General features: G+C 49.6%; 1 protein-coding gene across 1 annotated transcript in view; it reads left to right on the top strand.

Moving 5' to 3' along the window:
* The window catches only part of TAOK3 (TAO kinase 3), a 115,705-nt gene that overhangs the window by 77,713 nt on the left and 12,960 nt on the right, over positions 1 to 25,032 (top strand). The window contains 5 exon segments of the mRNA XM_032229324.1: positions 2,458 to 2,592; positions 21,289 to 21,525; positions 23,103 to 23,231; positions 24,128 to 24,285; positions 24,287 to 24,329. Coding sequence (XP_032085215.1) covers positions 2,458 to 2,592; positions 21,289 to 21,525; positions 23,103 to 23,231; positions 24,128 to 24,285; positions 24,287 to 24,329 — 702 coding nt within the window.

Below are 25,032 nucleotides of genomic sequence, written 5' to 3' on the forward strand. Positions count from 1 at the left end.
CTGGAACCTCGCCCTTCCAACCTTGACACCGTAGCGTCTCTGCACTCAGACAATCCTAACTGGGCGTGACTCGCTTAAAAGACTGCCTTGCTTAGGGGCAGACGTTGTGGTCGTAAGTCGAGGACTGCCTGCATGCAGTGAGGCTTTAGGAGGGCCGTCTTTAAGAATGATTTGGAAGCTGGAAACCTTGAAGGATGCTGACAAATAATAACCCTGAGCCAGTTTTATTTTTACCTGTCCCGGGTCAAAATTTAGCCAACTAGTAGAACCTGGTCCTTGTGTGTTCGTTGTGTATACTGGAACTTGCCTCCCACAGTTGTCCCCTATGTGTTTTCTTTTCACAACGAATGTTGTCGCGCAGCCTCTTCGGCTCTTGCAACCCGTAGGCAACTTTGCTCCGCAAACTCCTGCTCCTTGCCAGGGTCTCTTGGCAGCAGCCCCAAATGGGCCAGAGCCAATACCATCCGGACCATCCCCATAGTCCTCGTTTAGTAACTTCCTCGTCTCCCAGCCCCGATGACACTGGTGAACAAATCGATCCCCTTGCCCTCCTCCGCCCTCCCCTAGTCTTGGCACCGACCGTCATCTCGGGAGTGTAAAACGAAGCAAACTTGCAATCCGACCATCGGGCCGCGTGGCGGTTTTATGCAAGCAACTGCTTCGCTGAGCGACTTAATGGCCCCAGTGGTGGTCGTTAAACAAGGACAACCCCCCCACACCATTATTTGCTGCCCGCATTCCTACACTTGGCGGAAATGCAAGCGATTGTCTTTTTAAAGCATATATATATTTATACATATATATGTTTGATGCGGGTCACCCTTGGCTAGGAACGACAGTGACTTTTGCCAGCGTCTGTGACTCGCTCGCTTGACCACAGATGACCCCACCTAAGTGGGGTTTGACCCACGCCGTTGTGCCCGTTTTCACGTCCAGCCCGATTGCTGGCGGAAGACGGCCATCCATTCCCCCTCCCACCCCCATTTCACAGATGACCTGCTGAGGCTCAGGGTGGGGCGGGAGGGAGGTAAGTAGGCAGCCAAGCTTAGAACCGTGCACCCCGTGCGTGCACGGGGCGTCACGCGTGTGCATGTTTGTGTGTGCGTGTGTGTCTGTGTACACCTTCCAAATCGGGACCCCACTCATATTCCCCACGTTCCTCCCACCCCATCCCACCCCTCCATCCTATCTTTAGCTCCTTCGGGCCCCGCTCCCTTCCCCTTCCCCACGCCCCAGAGGTGCATGCACGAGCCAGCCAGGGCGCATCCCCTCCCGGTTCCCCCCGTCGTTGCCTTTCGGGTCAGGCTTACTTGTAAGGGAAAGTGTGCTCTGTCTCTTTAAATGTGAAAGGGAGAGAGAGAGAGAGAGGAAAAAAAACACCCCACTCTCATCCCTTTGCAAGGCTATGGAGAGAAAATGCTAGAATCGTGCAGGATCATGACTAGAAAGCACCATCTCTGAGTAGCCACCGAATCTTTTGGAGCCCCCCGAGAGAAAGCCAGAGCACGCTCTCTCTCTCTCTCTTTTCCCCCCCTTCCCTTCTTCTTCTTCTTCGGGTTTTTTTTTTCCCCTCCTGCTCCCCCCTTTTCCCCCCCCCCCTTTCTTTTCCCCTCCTCCTAGAGGCTGCAGCCATCCATGCAGAAAATGCTCCTCCGGAGCAGATAGCCGAGTTCAGAGAGGTGTAAGGGTGGTGGTGGTTAGGAAAAGGGGGGGGGTGGAGAGAGAAGAGGAAGAGAGAAAGAGGAGGTGTAGGGGGGGGGCGAGGAGGAAAAAAAAAAGGAGGAAGGGGAAAAAAAGAGAGAGAGAGAGAGAGAGGAAAGCCCAGGCTGGACAAGGGAATGAGGCAAATCCTTATTCCTCTTTGCAAAGGCGGCAGGAACGGGAGCAGCGTTTTTCCTAGCCATGGAAACCATTTTTTTAAAGAGATTATTTGGGTGCAACGTTCACAGCCAGCGCTACTGAGGAGCCCGCTCACAGCTCTGCAGTGCTCGGCGGCGGCTGCGTTTCCAATGCTCTTTTGGGTACCGATGTGAATTTCTCGGAGGTTAAGCAGCACCCCTCCCCTTCCCCACCTCCCAAAAAAAAAAAAAAGGAGAAGAAGAAGAAGAAGAAGGGGAAAGAGAGAAGGAGCAAAAAAAAAAGAGAGAGAGAGAGAGAGAGGAAGGCAAGGAAAACCTGCCAGGAAATTCCGGAGGCAGCATCCCCACTTAAGCCATCATCCGCTGAACGAGAAGAAGGAGGAAAAAAAAAAGGAAGAAGAAGAAGAAGGAGAAAAAGAGAGGGAGGCTCCAATGTGCTTCCCCCTTCGTGTTGTACCGCCGCCGTGGGGTCTATAAGGCGCTAAACTATGCATTTCAAACAGCCGGGCTTATGTGAAAAGCAGGGTGAGAGCAAGGCGGCTGGCGAAGAGCGACGAGCACAAGCGGACTTTCTCCTTCTTTTTATCCATTTCTGCAGGATCATGTATTCATAAGGGATGAGGCGGGCCAAGGGGAGCGCAGGCCTGAACTGCGGCCTACTCATTCGGTCCAGAATCAGGCCCTCCACTACAGGAACAGAGAAGCCTTTGCCACAATCAAATCAGCATCATTGGTAAGCCGCTACCACACCCCTTGCCCTGTTGTCTCCCTCTCTCTCTCTCCCTCTCCCTCTCTCTCGTTCCCTCTCTCATCCTCTTCCCCCTTCCCTTCCCCATCACCCCATCTCCTCCTCCACTCCAGTCTAGGGAAGAGGGAGGGGGGGGCTCAACCCTTTCTCCCCTTCCCCCCCACCAACCCACCCCAAAGACCCTCCATTCCCTCCCACCCACCCATTTTTTTCTCCTTGCAAAAAAAAAATTATTTCTTCTTTTTCTTCCTTTACCCCCCCCCCACCGCCTCCCCTTCCTCCTGGGGGCAAGGGAGAGGAGGAGGAAGGGGGTGTTGGCATAGCAACCAGATATTGCAAAAAAAAAAAATTTTGATGATGGTGATGATGGGGACCGGGCGGGGGTCGGCAACGGGAATGGGGAGGGGGGGGCACGGCAGCGTTCGGTGCCATGCGGAATATTTTTTTTTCTCTTTTTTGTGCGTGTGTGTGTGCAAATCCTCCCTTCAGCAGCGCCGGGAGTTTTCTCTCTTGCAGCGGGTCCCCCCCCCCCGTGGAAGCAGGGAGGGCGAAGAGGAAGGGGCTTGGGGGAGAAGAGGGGCTCTGGCTAGGGATGGGTGTAAAAAAAGGACGGATGCGTGCATGCCTGTTGGTGAGGGTGGTGCTTGCACTCGCACACGAGAGTGTGTATCCGTGTGCTTGTCTAATCTAGCCATCCATCCATCCATCTATATCCATCCATCCATCTATCTAATCTCCCTCTCTCTCTCTCTCTCTCTCTCTCTCTTTCTAACCGCCTCTAATTGGTTCGCTCCAAATCGCATCCATTTTTTTTGGTGGTGGTGGGGGGAGCATTATCTGTCTGGGGTGGGGGGTGGGGCAGCGAGGGGGGTGGGGCCCGGCCGACTTCGAAGTATCGATGATTATCATTTTAATTTGAACGAGCGGTTTGTGGGGGGGGAGGGGGTGTGGATGGATCCCAGCGAAGGGAAGCGGTGGGGGTGGGCTGGCGGGGGGGGTGGGTGGGGGACAGCTGGCTACGCTCAGCCCCAGGGTGGCGAGCGAAAGAAGAAGCTCGTTGCGTTTCATTCAATAATACTCCGGCGGCGGGCAGCGTACCGTTGGCAAGCGAATGGCATTGGTGTGTGTGTGTGTGTGTGTGTGTGTGTGTGTCCCTGGTTGTTGTTTTTTTTTAATAAAGAGATGGGAGAGAGTGTAGGGTCTAGCAAAGGTGTGTGTGTAAATCATTTAGTATTTCATATATATATATATATATATATATATATATATATATATATATATATATATATATATATATATATATATATATATATATATATATATATATATATATATATATATATATATAAATGGGTGGAGGGTGTTTTCTCCTGAAAATGGGAGGCTGGAGGAGGAGGAGGGCGAGCGAGGCTGGTAGCAACAGCGGGAGTGGAATTTCTACTCTAGCAAATGTGGTTGCTAGCGCTGCCTTTGTAGTAGGAAAAGGGGTGTGTTCCGATGGAGTGGAAGGTCTGGGCTCCCCCCCACACACACACACCATCCTCACCTCCCCTTCTCTCTCTCTCTCTCTCCTCTCTCTCTCACACACACAGATAAGATAGGCAGAGCAAGGGATGCAAAAAAAAGAGGGAGCCCTCCCCGAAATCCCCTGGACCAGAAGGGCAGCCAGCAGCCCAATATGCTTAGTTCCTTTCCTGCCTACCTCCCTCTCTCTCTCTCTCTCTCTCCCTCCCTCTCTCTGTCTCTCCCTCCCTCCCTCTCTCTCTCTTTCCACCCTTCTCTCTTTTTCTCCCTCTCTCTCTCTCTTCCCCCCCTCCTCCTCCATGCAAAACGCTAAGAAATCATTTAGTATTTCAGCCAAATCTCGGTATTAAAGGTCACATGGGCAGAAAGAGAGAGAGAGGGAGAGAGACACACACAGAGAGAGAGAGAGAGAGAGATTTAGAAGGTGCCCAGTATTTGGTTAGTTGCATTTGCTGCTTGCCATTATGACATCATCCAGAGCCAGCCCAGAAATTACAATGGTTAACCCTCCTCCTGGTTCTTTTTTTTTTTTTCCTCCTCTTGCCTTGCATCTGAATGATGCCTTTTTTCCTTCCTTCCTTCCTTCCTTCCTTCCTTCCTTCCTTCCTTCCTTCCTTCCCTCCCTCCCTCCTTCCCTCCCTCCTTCCTTCCTTCCTTCCTTCCTTCCTTCCTCTCTCCCTCCCTCCCTCCCTCCCTTCCTCCTTCATTGCTGTCTCCCCTCCATAGCGCATCTGTCTTTCCGCGCCCCCCCACTCTTCCCACAAGCCCACCCCACCCCACCCCGTTTGCTGCTGCTTCTATCCAGCACATCAAAGCCGCTTGCTGGGATCCCTGGCGGGGGTTGAAAAGCGGGCGAAAGGAATGGGCAGGCATCATGGGAAGTCCGTTCGCCTGGGTGCTGAAAACCCGGGGAGTTTACGGCATTGCTCACGCGCCTTCCTGGCACCGAGCCCAGGATGTGTGTGTGTGTGTGTGTGTGTGTGTGTGTGTGTGTGTGTGTGCATCTCCCTCCTATCTCTCTCTCTCTCTCTGTGTAGGGTAGTGTGTTTCCCCCTCTATGGCACAAGGGAAGTGCCAACGTGGTGGTTGACCTCAATGCATGGCAAGGCTCTAGGCTTCCCCCAGCTGCTTCAAACGGGCTTTTTTCCCACCCTCCCACCCCCTATATAATAATACCTTGATGGGGGTAGAAGCCTCTCTCTTACTACGAAGCTGGCTACCTTCCAGCGGAACTTACTACGAGTCAACCTCCTTGGATTTTTTTTTTCTCCTGCCTTAGTTGGAGAGCCTAGCTGGGCATCCTTTTAGGCAGCTGAAGGAAAAAAGGAAAAAAAAAACCCCGTCCTGTGAATAGTAGAGGAGGCATGGCACATTGCACAGCCCCTCAACCCCACCGTTCCAGAGCTTGGGAGAGCATCCTCAAGTCGTGTCCGAAGCCCATCCCCGTTGGGCTTAGGGCAAATGCGGCCGAACCCTCAGGCCAAATGTGGCTAGATTGGGTGGGGAGGGGGCCTCCAGTAGGGCTGGCCTGCATTCTCGTCTCCTTCCCACCCCCCCACTCCCCATGTGGACATATTTATTTATTTCATCCATTGTATCCCACGTTTTGAGTTGCCCCCTCTGTTTAGCTGTGTCTTTGCAAAGTCACACTCTCTTTCGGACAGCCTCAAAAGGCGGGATTTTTATTTTTTAAAAAAATTGGCCAGACCCTAGACAACGTCCGAGGCCCTATTTGTGGTGGGACAGAGAGGACCTCTGCCATGGAGCCCGAAGGGAGGGAGTGTCCTTATGACTCATGTGGATGCGATATGAGAATAAAATCTGGTTAACCCTTGTCGTTAGAACAATTAATCGGTGGAACAGAAGTTGCCTCCAGAAGTTGTGAATGCCCCAACACTGGAAGTCTTTAAGAACATGTTAGCTACACCATTTGTCTGAAACGGTGTAGGGTTTCCTGTCTAGGCAGGGGGTTGGACTAGAAGACCTCCAAGGTCCCTTCCAACTCTGCTATTGTATTGTATTCCCACTCAATGGTGGTTTTTCTCCAAAGGTGTTTTTTTTTCCCCCAAGGAGCATCTGGACTTTTTGGTTTCCCTTTGAAGACGTTTCGCTTCTCATCCAGAGAAGCTTCTCAGGTTCTGGAGAACTGAACTGAGAACCAAAGAAGCTTCTGGGATGAGAAGGGAAAGGTATTCAAAGGGAAACCAAAAATTCCAATGATCTCTTGGGGGGGAAAAAAGCACCTTTGGGATAACCATGATGACTTGAGAATCTCCATAGATTCGATGGTGGTTTATTTGATCATAAAATGATCAGCCGTGGGTCATACAGTGTGCTGGTCCAGAGCCACATTTACTTCCTCGGTCTCCAAACAGGATCACCTCCAAGGCGACCCGCATGTCATTCAGACGACACGATAACCCTTTAGAAGAATGGTTGCAGGAACTGGGGATGTCCAGTTTGATGAAAAGAAGGACTAGGGGAGACATGATAGCAGTCTTCCGATATCTCAGGGGCTGCCCCAAAAGAAGAGGGAGTCAAGCTGTTCCCCAAAGCACTAGGATAAGAAGCAATGGGTGGAAACTAATCAAGGAGAGAAGCAGCTTAGAACTGAGGAGAAACTTCCTGACAGTGAGGACAATTAATCAGTGGAACAACTGGCCTCCAGAAGTTGTGAATGCTCCAACACTGGAAGTTTTTAAGAAGATGTTAGCTAACCATTTGTCGGAAGTGGTGTAGGGTTTCCTGTCTAGGCAGGGGGTTGGACTAGAAGACCTCCAAGGTCCCTTCCAACTGATATTCTATTCTATTCTAAAACGTACTAGAAGGGTAGATCTAACTCATTAAAAATGTCTTCTGAAGCCATTCTGGGAGGTCTTCAAAGCCTTCATTAATTCCACATAACCAGGTGTATAAGGGGATATATTTCTTACCTGTTGAAGAGTGTTCCTCTTTAGGATTTTCAGCTCACCTGTGAAGGGATATGACAAGTAGCTCTTTCCAACTTTGCTTTCTCTTCCCCTGGGGACACTGTTGTTCTTGGAGGCCTTAATTGGACCAGATGACTTTGGAGTCATGGGCTGCATATTTCTGCACAATTCTCACTCCCCTTCTCCACCTCCCCACCCACCTACCTCTTGGCTGCCAGGTATCCCTCTGACCTCCTTTCATAATTCTCACTTCTTCATTGGCATCTTATTTGGCTCGCTTTCCTGCCCGCGCTCAACATTCGAAATCTGAAAGTTGAGGAACCCCAAGGGCAACTTGTAAGGAAGGAGGTGTATACAGGCAGTCCTCGTCTTACAGCAGTCCATTAAGCGGCCGTTTGAAGTTCCAGGGGCACTGAAAAGAGTGGCTTATGACCGTTTTTCACCCTTTTACGTCCGTTGCACCATTACCAGGGTCATGTGATCGAAGGGGCAACTTTGAAGACGTTTCGCATCTCATCCGAGGATCCACATCAGCTCTGACTGGATGGTGGGGAATGGAAGGGATTTCTACTCCTTGCAGACAGCTGGTCATTTGCATCCTTTGAGAGGGTCATTGAGGCCACTTGGAGGTTTTATACTCCTTTCAGACAGCTGGTCATTTGCCTCCTTTTAGAGAGTCATTGAGGCCACTTGGAGGATTTATACTCCTTGCAGACAGCTGGTCATTTGCATCCTTTTAGAGGGTCATTGAGGCCACTTGGAGGTTTTATACTCCTTGCAGACCACTGGTCATTTGCATCCTTTCAGAGGGTCGTTGAGGCCACTTGGAGGTTTGTCGTTGTGTCCTCAGGGTCACCTGAGGGGTGCAAATGGATGTGGAGCCTTTCAGCAGTTCCAAGAAGGTTCCACACCCATTTGAACAACTCAGGTGGACCTTGAGGACACAGATAAAACCTCCAAGTGGCCTCAATGACCCCCTTAAAAGTGCAAATGACCAGCTGTCTGCAAGGAGTATCAATCCTTCCATTCCTCACCATTCTGCCAGAGCTGAAGAAGCTTCTTGGATGAGAAGCGAAACCTCTTCAAAGAAACCACAAAGTCCAGTTGCCTCTTGGGTGGAAAAAAGCACCTATGGGTCAACAGGGAAGAAAGATCCGCTTAACAACCTTGTGACTAACTGAACAGCTGCAGGGATTCACTTAATGACTGCAGCAAGAAAGGTCATAAAAGGGGCAAAAAGTTTCTTAACAAATGTCTCGCTCGGCGACAGAAATTTGGGGACTCTCTGTATCCAAAATACGAGGAACCCAGAGGGGGTTGCGAGATCAAATTGTCCCACACCATCCCGCCTGGCCCAAATCCCATCCCATCCATCTTCTAGTTACCTGCTCCTAATTTGAGCGACATGAGACTAGTAAGGGTCCTTCTTCTCAAGGCATCCATCCAATCGTCCCTGCAGAGATAACACATGGTGGATCCATTTTTCCAGATATGCCCAAGAACAAGAACCAATGGGTGGAAATTAATCAAGGAGAGAAGCAACTTAGAAGTAAGGAGAAATTTCCTGACAGTGAGAACAATTAATCAGTGGAACAGAAGTTGCCTCCAGAAGTTGTGAATGCCCCAACACTGGAAGTCTTTAAGAAGAGATTAAATAACTATTTGTCTGAAGTGGTGTAGGATTTCCTGCCTAAGCAGGGGGTTGGACTAGAAGACCTCCAAGATCCCTTCCAACTCTGTTAGGTAAAGGTAAAGGTTCCCCTTGCACATATGTGCTAGTCCTTCCCGACTCTAGGGGGCGCTGCTCATCTCCATTTCAAAGCCGAAGAGCCAGCGTTGTCCGAAGACATCTCCGTGGTTATGTGGCCAGCATGACTTAACGCCGAAGGCGCACAGAACACTGTTCCTTTCCCACCAAAAGTGGTCCCTATTTTTCTACTTGCATTTTTTACCTGCTTTCGAATTGCTTCTGTTGGCAGAAGCTGGGACAAGTCATGGGAGCTCACTCCGTTACGCGGCGCTAGGGATTCGAACCGCCAAACTGCCGACCTTTCTGATCGACAAGCTCAGTGTCTTAGCCCCTGAGCCACCGCCTCCCTTTCCAACGATTATTCTACTCTTAAAAAACAAATAAGACCCAGTGTGGTTTTAATGCAGGGTTAGAATTGGTTCAGTGATTAAGGCATCGGGCTAGAAACCGGGACACCAGGAGTTCTAGCCTCGCCTTAGGCATGAAGCCATCTGGGTGACCTTGAGCCAGTCCCTTTTTCTCAGCCCTAGGAAGGCAGCAATGGCGAAATACTCCTGAAAAACCTTGCCAAGAAAACAGCGAGCCCTCTCCGAGAATCGGAGACAATGGAAGAAAAGGAAGGAAAAAAAGGAGGAATAGTAGATTTTAAGAGGAATCTGGAATCCCAAGTCACGTAGCTTTATATCTCCTGAAATGCCACATCTTCTAAACACCCAATAATTCTACAACACAGCACTTCGTTGTTCAGATATAACAGAATAACAAGAGTTGGAAAGGGACCTTGGAGGTCTTCTAGTCCAACCCCTTGCTTAGGCAGGAAACCCTACACCATTTCAGACAAATGGTTATCCAACATCTTCTTAAAGACTTCCAGTGTTGGGGCATTCACACCTTCTGGAGGCAACTTCTGTTCCACAGATTAATTGTTCTCACTGTCAGGAAATTTCTCCTTAGTTCTAAGTTGCTTCTATCTTTGATTAGTTTCCACCCATTGCTTCTTCTCCTGCCTTCAGGTGCTTTGGAGAATAGCTTGACTCCCTCTTCTTTGGGGCAGCCCCTGAGATAGATTAGATTAACAGAGTTGGAAGGGACCTTGTAGGTCATCTAGTCCAATACCCCCCCCCCCCAAGCAGGAGATCCTACACCATTTCTGACAGATGGCAATCCAGTCTCTTCTTGAAAGCTTCCAGGGATGAAGCTCCCACAACCTCTGAAGGCAACTTCTGTTCCATGGGTTGATTGTTTTCCCTGTCAGGAAATTTCTCCTTATTTCCAGGTTGAATCTCTCCTTGATCAGTTTCCATCCGTTGTTCCTTGTCTGGCCTTCAGGTACTTTGAAAAATAGCTTGACCCACCCCTTCCTCTCTGTGGCAGCCCCCTCAAATATTGGAAGGCTGCTATCCTGTCTCCCCTGGTCCTTCTCTTCACTAGAATAGCCATGCCCAGTTCCTGCAACCGTTCATTGTATGTTTTAGCCTCCAGGCCTTTGATCATCTTAGATAGATTCAGATTAACAGAGTTGGAAGGGACCTTGTAGATCATCTAGTCCAAGACCCCCACCCAAGCAGGAGACCCTACATCATTTCAGCCTCTTCTTGAAAGCCTCCAGGGATGAAGCTCCCACAACTTCTGAAGGCAACTTCTGTTTCATCAATTGATTGTTCTCACTTTTAGAAAATTCCTCCATATGTCCAGGTTGAATCTCTCCTTGTTCAGTTTCCATCCATTATTCCTCGTCTGGCCTTTAGGTGCTTTGGAAAATAACTTGACCTCTCTGTGGCAGCCCCCAAATATTGGATGACTGCTCTCATGTCTCCCCTGGTCCTTCTCTTCACTAGACTAGCCAGGCCCAGTTCCTGCAACAATTCATTGTATGTTTTAGTCTCCAGGCCTTTGATGATCTTAGATAGATTCAGATTAACAGAGTTGGAAGGGACCTTGTAGATCATCTAGTCCAAGACCCCCACCCAAGCAGGAGACCCTACATCATTTCAGCCTCTTCTTGAAAGCCTCCAGGGATGAAGCTCCCACAACTTCTGAAGGCAACTTCTGTTTCATCAATTGATTGTTCTCACTTTTAGAAAATTCCTCCATATGTCCAGGTTGAATCTCTCCTTGTTCAGTTTCCATCCATTATTCCTCGTCTGGCCTTTAGGTGCTTTGGAAAATAGCTTGACCCCCTCCTCTCTGTGGCAGCCCCTCAAATATTGGAAGATTCTATCATGTCTCCCCTGGTCCTTCTCTTCGCTAGACTAGCCATGCCCAGTTCCTGCAACCGTTCATCGTATGTTTTAGCCTCCAGTCCCCTGATCATCTTTCTTGTTCTTCTCTGTATGCTTTCTAGAGTCTCAACATCTTTTTTATAGTGTGGTGACCAAAACTAGGTGCAGTATTCTAGGTGTGATCTTACTAAGGCTTTATAGAATGGTATTAGCACCTCCCTTAATCTGGATTGTATCCCTCTGTCAATGCACCTTAGGATAGCATTGGTTTTTTTTGACTGCCACCACACACTTCTGGCTCATATTTAGCTGGTTGTCCACTAAGACTCCAAGATCCCTCTCACAGTTACTGCTGTGTTGATTTTTTTATTCCATTTTAATAGCAATACCAATAGCAGTTAGACTTATATACCGCTTCATAGGGCTTTCAGCCCTCTCTAAGCGGTTTACAGAGTCAGCATATCGCCCCCACACTCTGGGTCCTCATTTCACCCACCTCGGAAGGATGGAAGGCTGAGTCAACCTTGAGCCGGTGAGATTAGAACCGCTGAACCGCAGATAACAGTCAGCTGAAGTGGCCTGCAGTGCTGCACCCTAACCACTGCGCCACCTCGGCTCTTGTGGTTGTGCCTTCCTAAATTTGGGCGGCCTTCTCCATGCAATAAATAAACAAGCAAATAAATAAACATTTATTACCTATTATCTTATTGTGAGTCTGTCTCTCATGTAGCAGCCTGCTTTGCAAGGTTCTTGTGAAACATCAAATATTTGCATTTGAGATGTGCATTCAAAATCCAATCGAATCAAATCTTTCTCCTGGCCATGGATCAACCTAAGAAAGGTGGAGTACCACCAACTGAAAATCATAGATACATCAGAGACTTAAAAATGTGGAAAAAAAAAACCCTGAAGATATTAGCCCAGAAAGTAGATATAAAAGTCTAAAAGAATCTTTAAAAAAAGAGAGAGAGAGATAGGAGCATTAGATGGGTATAGGGGAGCATCAGCTTTTAATATGTGGGCGACGGTATGAAACGGACACGAAACACTAGTTAAACAGTGTTCAGCTTTGTATCCAGTTTGGTATCTTTTCATAATGATGACTTAAACACAAATTATCTGGATAGTTTGCAGCCATTCACTGTTTGGGATCTTTGAATATGGCAACAGCCCTTAGACATATTCCACTTTACAGTGCTTTCCAGCCCCTCTCTAAGCAGTTTACAGAGTCAGCCTCTTGCCCCCAACAATCTGGGTCCTCATTTTACCCACCTCAGAAGGATGGAAGGCTGAGTCAGTGGGCAGTGGGCAGGGTTAGTCTGCAATAATGCATTCAGATAGATCGAGACACACACACACACACACACACACACACAGAAACCATGAGAGACAGATAGATAGATTGCAATAGTCCTTAGACTTATATACTGCTTCACAGTGCTTTTACAGCCATCTCTAAGTGGTTTACAGAGTCAGCCTCTTGCCCCCAACAATCTGGGTCTTCATTTTACCCACCTCAGAAGGACGGAAGGCTGAGTCAACTGGAAGGAGGGAGGGAGGGAGGGAGGGAAGGAAGGAAGGAAGGAAGGAAGGAAGGAAGGAAGGAAGGAAGGACAATAGCAATAGCACTTAGATGTATGTACCGCTTCACAGTGCTTTCACAGCCCTCTCTAAGCGGTTTACAGAGTCAGCCTCTTGCCCCCAACAATCTGGGTCCTCATTTTACTGACCTCAGAAGGATGGAAGGGTGAGCCAACCTTGAGCTGGTCAGGCTTGAACTCCTGGCAGTGGGCAGAGTTAGTCTCCAATATTACGTTTAGATAGATCAAGAGATAGAGAGAGAAACAGTGAGAGAAGGAGAAATAGAGAGACAGACATAGATAGCAATAGCCCTTAGACTTATATACCGCTTTACAATGCTTTACAGCCCTCTCTAAGCGGTTTACAAAGTCAACCTCTTGCCCCCCCAACAATCTGAGTCCACATTTTACCAACCTCGGAAGGATGGAAGGGTGGGCCAACCTTGAGCTGGTCAGGATCGAACTCCTGGCAGTGGGCAGAGTTAGCCTGCAATAATACATTCAGATAGATCAAGAGACAGAGAGAGAAGGAGAAATAAATAGAGAGACAGACATAGATAGCATTGGCCCTTAGACTTATATACCGCTTTACAATGCTTTACAGCCCCTCTCTAAGCGGTTTACAAAGTCAACCTCTTGCCCCCCCAACAATCTGAGTCCTCATTTTACCCACCTCGGAAGGATGGAAGGGTGGGCCAACCTTGAGCCGGTCATACGGTTTTTACGAGAAGAAAAATCTTGTCCTGATGGAGTGATCGGTGTCCCATATGGAGCACACTGACAATAGTAGTAAGAGAATAGGATGCAGTCAGAATTCAGTGAAGGACCTCAACTTTGTCTTGTCTCGATGGTGGCGGGTGAGCAAGTTTGGCTTAGCGATGAAGGTAGCAGGCTAGAAAGCTGGAGACAGTGAGTTCTAGTCCCACTTTAGGCATGAAAGCCAGCTGGGTGACTTTGGGCCAATCACCAGGAGACAGTGAGTTCTAGTCCCACCTTAGGCATGAAAGCCAATTGGATGACTTTGGGCCAATCACCAGGAGACAGTGAGTTCTAGTCCCACCTTAGGCATGAAAGCCAGCTGGGTGACTTTGGGCCAATCACCAGGAGACAGTGAGTTCTAGTCCCACTTTAGGCTCGAAAGCTGGTGGCAATGACCTTGGGCCAATCCCCCGGAGATGGTGACTTCTAGTCCCGCCTTAGACATGAAATCCAGCTAGATGACTTTGACCAGTCACCGGGATACTGTGAGTTCTAGTCCCACCTTAGGCATGAAAGCAGTCTAGGTGACATTGGGCTAATCACTGGGTGACTGAGAGTTCTAGGCCACCCTAGGCCCACCTGAGACTCTTGCAAATGTCAGCTCAAAGGGTGGTCTTCAAGCTGCCATCTTCCTTAAGAGAGAAATCATGGGCCAACATGTAGCCGTTCGATTTTTTTCGGCTGTCCTTCTAAACGTCTCCTTATTTTCGCATACGGTTTTTTTCCTGACGAAGGTCTCGCGGTTTCACCCAACGGGTCCAAACTCTTTATCACCGGAGAAAACCGTAGGTGATATGAATAATTCAGTTCCACCTGGGTGAGATGGGGAGCGCTCACGTGCTCTCTTTTCCTAGAAAGGCACGTCTCAAAAACTTTCCACCGGGGAAATTTCTATCCAGTCGTTTGCCTTTCCCCCCCCCCCTCTTTTCTGCCTACACTCTTGAATAGAAGCATCAGATAACGAAAAAGCCGAGATCCCCTTAGTGTTGAAGTGTCTGTGTGTGTGTGTGTGTGTGAGAGAGAGAGAGAGAGAGAGAGAGAAAGAGAGAAAGAGAGAGAGAGAGAGAGACTTACTCAGGCAATGTGACTCAACCGTAATGCTGTCCAGTTGAATCAGTTAAACCGGGGAGGACTTGGATTGAAATTAGCAATGGGCTGTGTCGCCGAACTTTCAATCCCAATTAATCTTTAAAAGCGACATCGATTAGGGTGGATGACCCCCAAATTTAATCAATTGTCTCTGGGGTGGAGGATTCTGAATCCCCTTGCAGGTTTACGGGTGTTGCTAAGCCCAAGAAGAAGATGGCAGCTTCAGGCCACCCGGCAACCATCTTAGCATAAATTAAATATTTTCCTTCCTTTGAGTGATAATCTATTCACAGGAGATGGCAACAGCGCAAATTAGTTTGGTGCAGGAAGGACACCAATACTTTTCAAACCCTATATCCTTTTATTTTATTTTTTTTAAAAAAAGAGGATTTTACTCCACTATCCGTTGCCGACTCTAGGGGGCGCTGCTCATCTCCCTTTCAAGGACATTGAGCCAGTGCTGTCCAAAGACATTTCCGCAGAGAACCACAAAGCTCTGTTACCCTCCCTGTGATGTGGTACCTATTTATCTGCCCGCATTTGCATGCTTTCGAACTGCTAGGTTGGCAAGAGCTGAGCTGAGGATGGGAGCTCACCCCGTCACGTGGCGCTGGGTCTCGAACCTGGGCTGCCAGCTTTCCAGACGACAAGCCCAGCGTCTTAACCACTGAGCCCCATTTTACGACCTTCCTTGCCACGGTTGTAAAGTGAATCACTTCAGTTGTTAAATGAGTAGCATGGTTGTTAAGTGAATCTGTCTTCCCCGTTGACTTTGCTTGTCAGAAGGGGGTCACGTAACCCTCCTGGGACGCTGTAACCGTCGTAAAAATGAGTCAGTTGCCAAAGGTCTGAATGTAAATCATGGGGATACTGAAAGGGTCATAAGTGTGAAAAGGGGTCATAAGTCCGTTTCTTCAATGCTGTTGTAACTTCAAATGGTCTGCAAGTGAATTGTTGTAAGCTGAGGACTGCTTGTACAGCAGTTCTATTTGCTGCAGAAATGTCAGAGATTAGATAGATAGATAGAGAGAGAGAGAGAGAGAGAGAGAGACAGACAGACAGACAGACAGACAGAGACAGAGATAGACAGACAGACAGGAGGGAGTGGATGGATGGATAGTGGTTGGATGGATGGAGTGGATGGACGGACGGACAGACAGTGATAGAGTGGATGGATAGATAGACACAGATACATTAGATACATGTAGAGATTGAATGGGTAGGTAGGTAGGTAGGTGGATGGATGGATGGAGTGAATGGATGGATAGAGTGGTTGGATGGATGGATGGACAGTGATAGAATAGATGGATAGATAGATGGATAGACATACAGTAGATACATGTAGAGATTGAATGGGTAGGTAGGTAAGTAGCTATGTATGTATGTATGTATGTATGTAGGTTGGTAGGTAGTTGGACGGATGGACGGACAGACAGAGACAGACAGACAGAAAGATAGATAGATAGAGCGGATGGATGTATAGTGGTTGGATAGATAGATGGATGGACAGACAGAGTGGATGGATGGATAGATGGACAGAGAATAGATAGGTGGGTGGGTGGGTGGATGGAGAGAGAGAGAGAGAGAGATGATAGATGGGTGGGTGGGGGGGAATGGGTAGGTAGGTAGGTAGGTAGGTAGGTAGGTAGGTAGGTAGGTAGGTAGGTAGATAGATAGATAGATAGATAGATAGATAGATAGATAGATAGATAGATAGATAGATAGATGATGATAGATCGGATGGATGGATGGATGGATGGATGGATGGATGGATGGATGATCATTGTCCACTTTGAATACTTCTGAAGGCCAGCTCTTCCATTGATTAATTCAGGAAATTCCTCCCTTCCCACCTGGTTCAGCACCCAGGCTAGCTCTCCCAAGGAACTATTTGCATCCATCTTTGTGGAAAGAGTCCATTGCCTGCAAGGGGATTCAGTTCTAAATACATTTCCGTGGGTTGAGCTTTGCATCTCCCTGCCAAGAACCGGAGGGGCAATCTTTCCAAGGCCTGTGTTGGCTGTGAGTTGGGAAGTTTCCTCCCCCCCCCACTCCCCCCCACTCCTTCCTCTGTGTCCCCCACGCCACCTTCCCCTTCCTCTTAAGCCGCAGTGTCGAAAGGATTTCCTGGAAAGAACGCGACTTTCCCCTTCCCTCTCGTCACCCTGCTTGAGGTCGCGGCTCTCCTGCCGCGCGAAACCAGCCAATTTGAAGCAAGGCTGCTTCCTGGGATGTAAGAAAGCTCAGGTGGGGTGGGGGTGTTCCCCCCTCCTTCCTTCCCAGCATTCCCGAACCAGATTGCCGGTTTCTCACTGTTATTAGCAGCAGGAGCGATCTATTCCCGGCAAATTGTTGACGAGCGGCTTTGAATGACTTGACCAGCACGGCGGCCGAGCCGAGTTTCCCGTGGATCTGAAGGGCTCTGCTGGTTGTTCTCCAGAGCTACCAAGAACCCACCATGGCCTTGGTTGCCCATTTTTGGCATGGAGATGGACTCAACCAAGATCATATATCTAGGGCTGAGGTGTCAAACTCAAAGCCCGGGGGCTGGATCTGGCTCGTGGAAAGACTCCAGAAATGATGAAAAGGACTGGCCCGCCAGCAAAAACTGACCTCAGGCAGGCCGCGCACATCATCCCCCCCCCAGCTCTGTTTTCGGTTGTGACGGCTTCCTCCGCCTGCAAAAATGGAGCTTGGGAGGCCGCTTGTCCCGTCCCAGTCCCCCCTGAGGTCCGTTTTCAGCTGCAGCAGCCTCCTGCAACCATCTGCCAACAAAAATGGCACTCGGGCTGGCACTTGGTCTTCCAAAGGTGCCCCCGACACAATTGACGTTGATCTGGCCACACCCACTCTGGCCATGCCCTCTCCCAGCCCCCAAGGTCAAATACAATCCTGATGTTTTCGCCCTCGGTGTAACCGAGTTTGACACCCCTGATGTAGTGTTATCAATCAGACGGGTTAAGATATAGGCAACAAGTAAAATGTCAAGGACCATCTTGGTCCTTCAGGCAAGCCAGTAAGATCAGATGTCCCATGAGCCACAGCAGGGTGTAGGTATCAGGGTTCCAAGTAACACACCCATAGCCAACCAAACTGCGAGGCAGCTGTAGATTCCTCGAAGAATAGTTTTATTGGATAGATCCTATTGGCGCAGTTCTGGTGAAAACCGACTCCGAAGATTTTCACCTAATGAAAAGGGAGTTTTCCCACCCTTTCCCAGACAGTCAGTCACATGGTCCAATCAAGGTGCAAATCCGGTTGCTTGGTAACATTGCTCCTCCTCTCTTCCACCACCACTTGGAATGTCCTTGGTTCCCAAGGGAAAGTGTTTTATGGTGGCTACAATCCCCGCCCCCCAGCTATCTCTATTCCCTCCCCCTCCCTAACCTTCATCTTCATTGTGGCATCATGAAGCCTCAAAGATGGCCATCATGAGGCCAACTTCAAGAGTTGACAGTAGGATTCTCTTGATTCCTTTTCCTGGAGACCTGGCCATGCTTCGAATCCACCTCCTGATCTTACTGCTGACCCATTCCAGATAAATCACCCCTTCTCGTTTCTTTCCGATGCTCCTGCAGAAATGACTCCACACCAGCCCCAGCTCTGATCTTATTTTATTCATTTCACGAAAGGTATACCGCCACCCATCTCATCTCAAAGTCATGTTCTCCTGCGCACCGTTTTAAGCAGGGGCGTCCAACCTCGGCAACGTTTAAGACTTGCGGACGTCCCAACTCCCAGAATCCCCCAGCCAGTCCACCAGTCTCAAAAGTCCAGTCTCCTGTCTTGAGCAAGGGGTCAGTCTGGAACAGCGGTCACCAATTAGTGGTCCGCAGAAAACAATCTTTGCATTTTTGATATTGCACTAAATCAGTGACCCGTCAAATGCGCGAACGACAAAAGCGCGACGACAAAAGCGTGGCGCTAAAACCGTGATGTCATCAACGCGCCGACAACAGCGCGCCGACAGAAGTGCGATTTAAGTTAAGGTTAGGGTTACAGCGGACTTCTGTCGGCGCGCTGTTGTCGGTGCGCTTCAGCGCTCATTCGTCGGCGCGCTTTAGAACTCGCGGTTTTGTCACCGCGGTTTAGTCAGGCGCGCTTTTGTCGTTCGCGCATTTGTGGGTGAACCCACTAAATCAGGGGTCCTCAAGCTATGGCCCCTGGGAGGGATACGTGCAAAGAACGCTTGTGTTGCTGCAGAGAGTCTCCCCCTTCGGGGTCTTTTTGTGCAGGTCGGAGGGGGGCAGAAATTCCGACTTGGGGTCTGCTTTGGCCTCCTGGTGAGGGGCTTTGGGTGAAGGCTGGAGGGAAGCACCGCTGGTGGTGAAGAGCCGGAAGGCCTTGTTCCAGTGGGACTGCATCATGGCCTGGAACTGGCTGACCATCTCAGCCCGCTGAGCCTCCAGGCACTGGCACCTGGCCTTGCACTCCTACAGGTCTTCCCTTTGCTTCAAAAGGCTATGCTCCTAGTCCTTAGTGAGGTGCTTCTGCTGAGCCTCCTTCTCGGCCAGATCCAATTTGACCTGAGCTGTTTTGCCAACTCTTTCTCCTGGGGGCTGCTTAGCTCCAGCAACTGCTTCTATTGGGGCCCTAAGGAGCCCGGGCGGGCAGGTGAGGAATGGCTGGGAGGGGAGGGGCCAGTAGAGACTGGTGAGGCGCCCCTTGATGTGAGCGACATTGAGTTGGCCACGGCCACCCAGTCACATGACCACCTAGCCACGCCTGCCCACCCAGTCATTAGGCAGATCATGTTAGTGATTCATGGGATTTCAAATTATGAATTGAGTGGTCCCTGGGGGGGGGGGGCTAGAATAGAAGACCTCTGAAGGTCCCTTCCAGCCCAAGGACTGCATGTATGTTCAAGGTGAAGTAGGCTTTGTGCATGAGTGAAAATTAACAGTGACCTAAATGTCTGGGAGATGGGGCCAGGAACATTTTACGGAAAGAATGCGGTGATCAGATGGGCGGGTATTTCTGGAGGCAACGCTTGCATTGAGATGGTAGGCCGTTAATTGATTTTTATTCTTTTACATTGGGTTTTTATTGTACGTAAGCCACTCGGAGTCACTTGTGCGGGCCATGTAAATCTTCCAAATAAATGACGATTAAAGAGAATATTGTAGCTCAGGATCGGAGTGGTGGGGTGGCCTAGAGGTGGCGCTCTCGCCTCACAATCAGGAGACTGTGAATTTGATCCTAGGTTGAGGCAGATATTTCTCTCTCTGGCCACAATGAGAAAGAATACTCTTCTGTTCTGTTCTATTTTAAATATATCTGCTGAACAAAACTCCGCATTGGCAACAGGAAGGGCATCGGGCCATTAAAACACCCTCCTAGCTCCATTCAGTTTCCCAGACTTCACCCCACAAGGGATTATGGGGGTTGGTCTTTCTTTCTTTCTTTCTTTCTTTTCTTCTTTCTTTCTTTCTTTCTTTCTTTCTTTCTTTCTTTCTTTCTTCTTCTTTCCTTCCTTCCTTCCTTCCTTCCTTCCTCCTTCTTCTTTCTTCCTTTCCTCTTCTTCTTTCCTTCCTTCCTTCCTTCTTTCCTTCCTTCTCTCTCCTTCCTTCATTTCCTCCTACCTTTATCTCTCTCTCTTTCCCTCCCCCCTCTTTCTCACCCCACCCATTCCCTTTCCCTCTCTCCCTCTGCCTGCCACCCCACTCCATAGTCAGTTGACCGTGGTGAAGTGGCCGCAGCAAGTTGGCTGTGGCGAATTGTCCCACATTGAGGTGGCCATGGCTAATTGGCCACAGCAAGTTCACGGTAATGAGTTGGTCATAGCGAGTTGTCCATGAAGAGTTGGCCGTGGTGAGGGGGCCACAGCAAGCTTACCGTGGCGAGTTGGCCACAGCAAATTGGCCATGATGAGTTGGCCATAGCGAGTTGGCCATGGAGAGGTGGCTCTGGCGAGGTGGCCGCAGTAAGATGGCTGTGGTGAGTTATCCTATGATGAGTTGGCCATGGAGAGTTGTCCCATGGTGAGTTGGCCATGGAGAGTTGTCCCACATTGAGGTGGCCATGGCTAATTGGCCACAGCAAGTTCACGGTAATGAGTTGGTCATAGCGAGTTGTCCATGAAGAGTTGGCCATGGTGAGGGGGCCACAGCAAGCTTACCGTGGCGATTTGGCCACAGCAAGTTGGTGGTGATGAGTTGTCTCATGGAGACTTGGCCATGGGGAGTTGGCCATGGAGAATTGGAATTGGCCATGGAGAGTTGTCATGGTAAGGTGGCCGTGGAGAATTGGCCATGGTGAGTTGGCCATGGAGAGTTGTCTCATGCTGAGGCGGCCATGGAAAGGTGGCCATGGAGAATTGGTCATGGAGAGTTGGCCATGAAGAATTGGAATTGGCCATGGAGAGTTGTCTCATGGTAAGGTGGCCATCGTGAGTTGGCCATGGAGAGGTGGACATGGAGAGTTGGCCATGGAATGTTGTCTCATGGTGAGGTGGCCATGGAGAATTGGTCATGGAGAGTTGGTCATGGAGAATTGGAATTGGCCATGGAGAGTTGTCTCATGGTGAGGTGGCCATGGAGAGTTTGCCATGGAGAGTTTGCCATGGAGTGTTGTCTCATGGTGAGGTGGCCATGGAGAGTTGCCTCATGGTAAGGTGGCCATGGTGAGTTGGCCATAGAGAGTTGGCCATGGTGAGGTGACCGCAGCAAGTTGGTGGTGGCGAGTTGTCCCACAGTGAATTGGCCATGGCGAGGTGGCTATGGCGAATTGCCCTAGAGCCCAGGCCATCAGCCTGGGTGGCCTCCTTCCTCCAGGCAGGCGCTAACTCTTGTCTCTTCTCCCTCTTTCCTCCCCTCGGCCGATCACAGGTTACAAGGCAGATCCATGAGCATGAGCAGGAGAACGAGTTGCGGGAACAGATGTCAGGATATAAACGGATGCGGCGCCAGCACCAGAAGCAGCTGATCGCCCTGGAAAACAAGCTGAAGGCTGAAATGGACGAACACCGCCTCAAGCTGCAGAAAGAGGTGGAGACCCATGCCAACAACTCGTCCATTGAACTGGAGAAGCTAGCCAAGAAACAGGTGGCCGTCATAGAGAAGGAGGTGAGCCGGGTTCTCCTGCGGGATGGGCCGCCTTGCTGGCTGAGGGATTCAGAAGGCCACCCAGATTCCATGACACCTTGAGATGCCTGGTGGGGCAGTGTGCAGGTCGTTTGACACACCAACTCTCCCCAATTTCATCTCCCCCCCCCCCCCGCCTACCTGAGATGGAAGGTAGTTGTGTGCTCTCTCTGGAGCACTGGTAGTTATGTGCTGCCTCCGAAGTCTGACCTCAGAGAGGCAGAAGAACAGCGGGAGCCTGTTCCCACTGTGCTCATGCACAGAGCTTCCAGAAGGCAAGAACAGTTAAGACCAAAGGGGCGACTTGGGAGTAAGGCTTGGGAGATGATTGGCCCCTCCCATAAGACATAAAAGAGGAGCAAACGGATGTGATCCTTTGCAAGGAAGCAATTTTGTTCCTTGTGGTCGGTTTAAACTCTGAAGCTCCGTTTTGACTCTGTGCTCCGTTTGGCCTTGCAAAACTAATTGGCAGTTAAGTCTCTGGCAGCGTTTCAAGGGAGATAAAGGTGGGTACTTATCAGCATTATCCCGAAAGACTTTGGCAGACTTCTGTCAGGACTCTTCACAGGCTGGTTGTGAATCATTAAAGGGGTGTGAATGGCCTGTAATGATATAGCCTCGGTCACATTGTCCAATCCAGGAGCTGGCTGGTTGCTTGGTTACTTTACTCCTCCCCTGGCCAGCCACCGGTGAGAATGTCCTTGGTTCCCACAAGAAAACTTCATTGCTTTGGCTACAAAACCTCATCTAACTATTTCCTCCCTCCTTTTGTTGTGTGGCAACCCTGAAGCCTCAGCCAGATCCATCTCAGGGTTGACACATTATGCACCAACCGGGGGTCACTGCGTGTCACTTGGGGCGCCTATATAAAACTGAAAGATGGGGCAGACAAGACTGTGGGTGGCTCACAACCATGAAAACTGAACAGTAGAACAGAAAGAAAGAAGAAACCTGGAAAATTGCTATCATGTCAGTCCTGGTCCCCTTCTTTTCTCTAGAATGCCCAAATTACCCACAACCGTTCATCTTAACGTTTTAGCTTTCCGTCCCCTAAATACAGTCTTGAACCCTGAAAACCGAGACCCGTCAAAACCGCGTTCCACAAAAGCGCGGTCGACGAAAGCGCGTATGTGATGTCATCACAGCGCGACGAAAAAGATCGAAAAATTGAAATAAAATTAAATTACAGCAAGCCGATTCACATAAAGGTAAGGGTTAGGTTTAGGGTTAGGGTTAGGGTTAGGGTTAGGTTAAGGGTTAGGGTTAGGTTTAGAGCATTAGCGTTACGTTAGCGTTAGGTTAAGGGTTAGCGTTAGGTTTTTCGTTACGTTAAGGGTTAGGTTTAGGGTTAGGTTTAGGGTTAAGGTTTGGGGGGGTTAGGGTAAGGTTTTTGCTTTATTTTTACATTTTTCGATCTTTTTCGTCGCGCTGTGATGACGTCACATACGCACTTTCGTCGACCGCGATTTTGTCTACCGCGGTTTTGTGGTGGAACCCTGAAAACATGGGTGGTTTTTTTAATTTTGAAAAAGCCTTTTTTTTTTTTTTTTCCTTCACAGGCTAAGACAGCGGCAGCAGATGAGAAGAAGTTCCAGCAACAGATTTTGGCTCAGCAGAAGAGGGATCTGACCAATTTCTTAGAAAGTCAGAAGAAGCAATACAAGATTTGCAAAGAAAAGATTAAAGAGGCAAGGAGGCGCTCTCCAGATCTGGGAAGGTGAAGGAGCAAATGAACTGGTGGGAGAGGAGGTGGGGTCTCATCTCATCCCATTAACCACCTCCAGAATGACGCGCCCCCGTGGGGAGGAAGAGGAGGAGGAGGGGATAAAGGGAAGGGGAAGAGGAGGAGGGGAGAAATGGAAGGAGGAGGAAGAGGGGGAGGGAGAAAGGGGAAGTGGAAAAGGAGAAGAGGAGGGGAAGGGCAAAAGGAGGAGAGGAGAAAGGGAAAGTGGAAAAGGAGAGGAGGGGGAAAGGGGAAGAGGAGGAGGGGAGAAATGGAAGGAGAAGGAAGAAGAGGAGGATGGAGAAAGGAAAGGCGAAAAAGGAGAAGAGGAGGGTGAAGGCCAAAAGGAGGAGAGGAAGGGGAAGAGGAGGAGGGAAGAAAGGGAAAGGGGTATAAGGATGGGGAGAAAGGAAAGGACAAGGAAGAGGAGGAGGGAGAAAGGGAAGTGAAAAAGGAGAAGAGGGGGGGAGGGGAACCAGAGGAGGGGAGAAGAAGGAGAAGTAAGAGGAGGAAGGAGAAAGGAATGTGGAAAAGGAGGAGAGTGAAGGCAAGAGGAAGAGAGGAAAAGGGGAAGAGGAGGAGGAAGAAAGGGAAGGGGAAAAGGAGGGAAGGAGAAAGGGAAGTAGAAGGAAGCTTGGTAGTTTCCTTGCAGACGTTTCATTACCTAACCAAGTAACGTCATCAGTGTTAGAAAGGAACCCTGTTAGCGAGAGAGAGAGAGAGAGATTAGACGAGGGACCCTGGCTCTACGCAGGGCGCTTCCCCCCCAAGAGTCATCGGACGCAAGTGCCGGTTTTCATTCTGCTGTAGCCCGTTGGCCTTTTACTCACACCCCCCCTGGTCTCCCGGCCCCCCTTTCAGGAGATGAACGAGGATCACAGCACACCCAAGAAGGAGAAGCAGGAAAGGATCTCCAAACACAAAGAAAATCTGCAGCACACACAGGCTGAAGAAGAGGCGCATCTTCTCAGCCAGCAGAGACTCTACTACGACAAAAACTGCCGTTTCTTAAGCGGAAAACGTGATCCGAAGGCATGAGTTGGAGCAGCAGAATATTCGTGAGGTCTCTGCTTTTAGCCTTTGCCCTCCCCCACCACCCCCCACAAAAAATGACGTGCAAGGGGCGGATACTGAGCAAATCTAGAGAGATAGGGTGGGTGTGCTTCCCCCACTCCCCAATTTCTCTTTCGAAGGATCTAGACCAGGGATCAGCAACCGATGTGGCTCTTTATCCTCTGCTCCCTGTCGCCGGTCGGCTCCACAATGGATAGGGGATTTTTGGTTAGGACAGGTGGAGGAAAAAGGATGGCGGCTAGGAGAAGACTCTACGGTGGTGGGGACTGAACTTCCGGTTGGCAGAGGAAAAAGGATGGTGCACTAGGAGGAGACTCTAGCGGGGGGGGGGGAGAACGGACCGACTTCCGGCAAGCAGGAGGACGCTGTGCTAGGAGGAGACCTCTATGGTGGGGGGAACTGGACTTCTGTTAGCAGAGGAAAAAAGGATGCTGTGCTAGGAAGAGACTCTATGGTGGGGGGAAACTGGACTTCGGGTAGCAGAGGAAAAAGGATGCTGGCTAGGAAGAAACCTATGGTGGGGGAACTCGACTTTGGTTAGCAGAGGAAAAGGGATGCTGTGCTAGGAAGAGACTCTATGGTGGGGGAGCCGCCCTGAGTCCCTCTGGGCAATAGGGGGCATAGAAATGCAATAAATCAAATCAAATCAAACCAGACTTCCCGGTTAGCAGAGGAAAAAGGATGCTGTGCTA

The sequence above is a fragment of the Thamnophis elegans genome, chromosome 13 (genome assembly GCF_009769535.1).
Source record: "Thamnophis elegans isolate rThaEle1 chromosome 13, rThaEle1.pri, whole genome shotgun sequence".
In the NCBI taxonomy this organism is placed as follows: domain Eukaryota; kingdom Metazoa; phylum Chordata; class Lepidosauria; order Squamata; family Colubridae; genus Thamnophis; species Thamnophis elegans.